The following is a 4,785-nucleotide window of genomic DNA, read 5'->3' on the forward strand; positions in this document are numbered from 1 at the left end:
TTATCAAATATACATAATATTTATTTCTAGTGGATTGTAAGATCTTCAACCATATTTTCATTAGCATAAAATGGTAATGCGATAATTTTAATTAATCAAATCATGTTATAAGTACCTAATTATACACTCGAGAAAAAGAAGTGAAGGGCTTTTTATTAATATGATTGAAGGGTAGGGGCATATATATATATATAGCTAGAAACAACAGTGCCTAAAAGAAGTATAATATATTTTTTTATTACAATGCAAATCCAAAGCGTGGTTTCTTGTATTGTTGTGACAGCAAATACCCTCGTCTCCACACCATAAAAGGAGGAGAGTTTCCTGGTTTTTGTCTTCCTCTAGTTGCACAAATCCCATCTTTTCTGTCTCAATTTCCTCTCTCTTTTTTTTTCCTTAGTTTTTCTGAAGAAAATTCACCTTGTAAAACAAACAAACAACACTTGTTTGTAAATTAAGTAAGGGAATATTTTCAATAGATTCTTCTTCCCTTTTCGTTGGCTAACTTCAATGTCAAACATCACAAGTTGTGATAGTGGGAGCTTCTCAACAGAGAATACGAGAGAAGATGCAGCAGTTAAACAGAAATCTGAGATGCTTGGTCAGTTCCACAGTCCACATTCTCTTACTTCAACTACAACAACAAATAATAGCAATGGTTCCAATACAAATTCACAACCACCTGCCCCTGTTAAGAAGAAAAGGAGCCTACCAGGAAATCCAGGTAACTTTTCTAACAGCCATCTCAGAAAAAAGTTTACTCTTTTTCAGTCCTATTTACATGTATATCCATGATTCTTTGTTTTCTTCCTCTTCTTGTCTTGCTTTCTGAGCTTTACTAGTTTAAGTAACATTTTCTAATTATTGGGTCTTCGTTTTTTTTGTTCAGTTTTAAAAAATGGATGGTCAAATTAAAGCTGCAGCCATAGATGAATATTGTTATCCATGGCCTGCACATGCTAATTTTCCTTCATTATATATAACAAAAATTCTGCTACACACACTATATATATATCATTCATGGAAAAAAGTATACTTAATTTTCTTCACCAGCCTCGTTTTTAAAAATTAAATAATATATAGTTTGCCTGCATAAAAAAGGCTTGTATATGTGATGAAATTAAGAAAATAATATCCCACAGATAATTTAATTAAGATGTGTAAACATAGACTCCATGAAATTAAGATAAGGTCTTGATCTGTTAAGAAGTCACCTTCTTTGAAACGGTGACAAGGATCTGGGTATGTTTTAAGGCAGAATTTGATAACCAAAATGAAGAATTATTGGGGAGTAATTAGTTGGCGAAGAAGCTCACTCAATTATTGGCTTGAAGGGCTTTACAATCATTGCTATTCACTGTTGACTTTGCTTGACTACTTGTTTCCTTTGTTTTCTTGTTTCACAACAGTTTCAGGATAAAGGGCCATATCTACATGCTTTTATATCTGAAATAACTATCTTTTGCTCTATATGTGGTGTCTGTGAGAGTATTCTTATGTGTTTGTTTCTTGTGTTTGTATCTGGATGCGTCAAAAAAGAATGAAAGGGTGTGGAAGAGACAAGGAGAGAGAGGTCTTGGAGTTTTGTTGCTTTAATTTAAATTATATATATATTCTATCTTTCTCTTTCCATTCTTCTTATCTTCGTGTGAACAAAGAATCAGATGTTGCATTCTTCTTCTTCATCTCCATTATTATTACAAATAATACCTCAGAAGCACTTCCAAGTTTTTTGTCACTTTCTTCACCCCTAATTAAATATATATCCATTGAAACAACTTGAAATAATAACTATTATTATTATGACTATCTTGCTTTGAGTGCACATATAATTGCAGATTAAGACTACTAAAAGATAGTATTTGCATAATTGTATGGTTTAATCAGCATTTGGGCACTCACTTGTGTGCAGATCCAAGTGCTGAAGTCATAGCTTTATCACCCAACACACTAATGGCCACAAACCGGTTCATATGTGAAATCTGCAACAAAGGGTTTCAAAGAGATCAAAACCTTCAGTTGCACCGGCGAGGCCACAACTTGCCATGGAAGCTTAAGCAGAGAACAAGCACAGAGGTTCGAAAGAGGGTTTATGTTTGTCCAGAACCCTCGTGTGTCCACCACAACCCTGCAAGAGCACTTGGTGACCTCACCGGCATTAAAAAGCACTTCTGCAGAAAGCACGGCGAGAAGAAGTGGAAATGTGATAAGTGCTCAAAGAAATACGCTGTTCAGTCTGACTGGAAAGCCCACTCAAAAATCTGTGGTACAAGGGAATACAAATGTGACTGTGGTACCATTTTTTCAAGGTTCATACATTTCTACGTCATATTACATTCTTTTTTTATGTGCTATTATTATATTCTATACATATATGTATGTTTGAAATTTGACTCAGCAATATAATTCACCATGGTTTCCGTGCATAAGTTTCATGCAGTACCTGTACTATATAAATAAAATGTTACATGGGGTCTTTCCTTGACCACACACATCCTTGTTGACTTAAATAATGAATTCCTTACTTTCTATCTTTTGAATTTATTTTCACTAACCTTTGTTAGGTTGGTTTTGTCTGTTTTGAAAATTTGTCTCTAGTTTTCGTAAACCTTTCTTTATCATGTACACGCAGCCCTTGATTAATAGTCAATACTAATTAGCAAGTAGCATTTATATATATACATTTTTTGCATAATGTGTGGAACTACCAGAACCTTAAGTCTTTATATATAATCTACAAGAACAAGTCACTGTAAATACATAAATATATAGTAAATTTGTTTGACTCTAAGACACTTTTTTATTCGATAATAATAATAATACCCATGCATGGTTTTCGTGAACAACCATATATATGTATACCTACTTGACATTATTTATATGCATGCATTATGAATTACTACTTACTGAATCTTTCATATATTCATTTTTCCTTTTGCAGAAGAGACAGTTTCATTACACACAGAGCTTTCTGTGACGCACTGGCTGAAGAGAACAACAAAGCCAACGAAGGACAATTGCCAAAGATAGGTCCAAACTTGCAATGCCAACAGATTCCAAACCTTGTTTCCTCATTACCAATCAACACCAACATTGTTCCCAACCCACAAATCGGTGGCACATCGGAGTTCAACCATGCTGAACACAAGCACCCACTATCACTCCCGCACGAGCTAATGCCAATGCCTGCACCAAAACCCTTCAACAACACCACCACCATGGCAGGAACAGTGTTCTCGAGAAGCCTCTCATCAACCTCTCCACCGTCTCTCCAACTAAGTTCAAATATATTCGAGGAAAACGGGCTCCACCTGGCTGCAGGGTCGCCACACATGTCAGCCACGGCCCTGCTGCAAAAAGCTGCGCAAATGGGAGCAACAGTGACGGACAAAACTTTTAGCACAAACATGGCACCGCCATCGTTTGGGGTGCTGCAACAGCAGCCGAATGGGCAATCCTTCATGAACCAGTACATGCAGAGTGGCCAACATGATGCTAACGTTAACATCTCGGCTCAGTATAATGGTTTCGGCGCAAATGGGATAAGTGGAGGAAGCGTTGGAATGAACGGTGTGGACATGTTCAACGCTATCTTGGACCAAAGCAAGGCTTTATCAAAGATCATAGAGCAAAGCAATAGAAGCAGTAGTGGAGGAGCAACAAATGGAGGTTCAAGTGCTATTAACGTTGGTGGAAGTAAAGGAAGTGGGGATGTAATGACTTTGGACTTTTTGGGAATAGGTGGTGGTGGTGCCGGTGCCGGTGGTGCACATGGAAACTTCTATGGTGGTTCACAACAAGCAGAAAATGGTGCACCAGATGAGGTTTGGAGAAACTGGTCAAGTAAGAACGCAGGGTTTGAATCATTTTCAGCAACAAGTAGCATTTGAAAATAGCAGTACTAGGAGGAAGGGTGCAACAAACTGAAACGTGTGTCTTTCTAAAGAGGAAGACGCATTGAATCGTGGACAGTGTAACATTGTAGACCCATGCATAAGTTTGTGCTCAAATCTTAAAATTAAGGATAATGTCAATTTCTGAAACACTTTTATTATTCATTTTTTAATCTCTCTTTTTATCACATTACTTATATTACTCTACGTCCATCCCTCTCCACGATTTTTTTTTTTTTCTGAACAGAATGTGTTCTCAACAAATCATTTTTTAAAATTATAAGTACAAAATATAATTACACTATGATGCAATTTTGAGTTTTTATTTATTTGACTTAGATTCTGATGTACTCATAAAAACATACAAAAATTAGTTTAAATTGTATACACTTTGTGGTTAGTTTTGATTATAAAATTAAGAGAAACAATTAACTTTCGAAATATATCTCTGTGTGTAAATTTAGTAAGAAGTAAAAAGAGGAATATGATTTAGAAATAAAAATGTTGAAATTTATGGATTATGAGTTCACATGACACAAACATTTCAGAACATTAGATTTTTTTCGATAACCAATACGAAAGTTAATCTACAATGGTTATCATTAAAAATTCATTTTTGGAAAATAATTATTTTTTATTACATGACAAATATTTGTTTTATAAAAGTAAATTTAAAAATAATCAATTTATGTAAATATATTTTCATTTTTACCTAAAATATTAATTTTTTATTATTACTAGTCTTATATGGATAATATATAAACAATTTATATAGATAATATAATTTATACAATTTTTATTATAATGTTTTCTTGTTGGTGAATAAAAAAAATATTGAAAATTTATTAAATCATATAATAAGTTTTGATAAGTTTTGTTGTAAGAATATTTT

General features: G+C 34.1%; 1 protein-coding gene across 1 annotated transcript; it reads left to right on the forward strand.

Annotated features, from left to right (window-relative positions):
* The first annotated feature begins 222 nt into the window (after window positions 1-222).
* LOC137830023 (zinc finger protein GAI-ASSOCIATED FACTOR 1) lies at window positions 223-4,058 on the forward strand. The gene is made up of 3 exons (XM_068637104.2): window positions 223-724; window positions 1,913-2,309; window positions 2,942-4,058. The coding sequence occupies exons 1-3, from the start codon at window positions 511-513 to the stop codon at window positions 3,888-3,890; spliced, it is 1,560 nt and encodes a 519-aa protein (XP_068493205.1). The 5' UTR covers window positions 223-510; the 3' UTR covers window positions 3,891-4,058.
* The last annotated feature ends 727 nt before the right edge of the window (window positions 4,059-4,785 follow it).

Source organism: Phaseolus vulgaris, chromosome 7, assembly GCF_051622355.1.
Source record: "Phaseolus vulgaris cultivar YP4 chromosome 7, ASM5162235v1, whole genome shotgun sequence".
Lineage (NCBI taxonomy): Eukaryota > Viridiplantae > Streptophyta > Magnoliopsida > Fabales > Fabaceae > Phaseolus > Phaseolus vulgaris.

What these genes read in the sequence shown, in the direction of transcription:
- LOC137830023 (XM_068637104.2), top strand. Translation starts at nt 511, where the DNA reads ATGTCAAACATCACAAGTTGTGATAGTGGGAGCTTCTCAACAGAGAAT. An exon ending in GAGCCTACCAGGAAATCCAG is followed by an intron (nt 725 to 1,912) that starts GTAACTTTTCTA and finishes ACTTGTGTGCAG; the next exon opens with ATCCAAGTGCTGAAGTCATA. An exon ending in TGTGGTACCATTTTTTCAAG is followed by an intron (nt 2,310 to 2,941) that starts GTTCATACATTT and finishes TTCCTTTTGCAG; the next exon opens with AAGAGACAGTTTCATTACAC.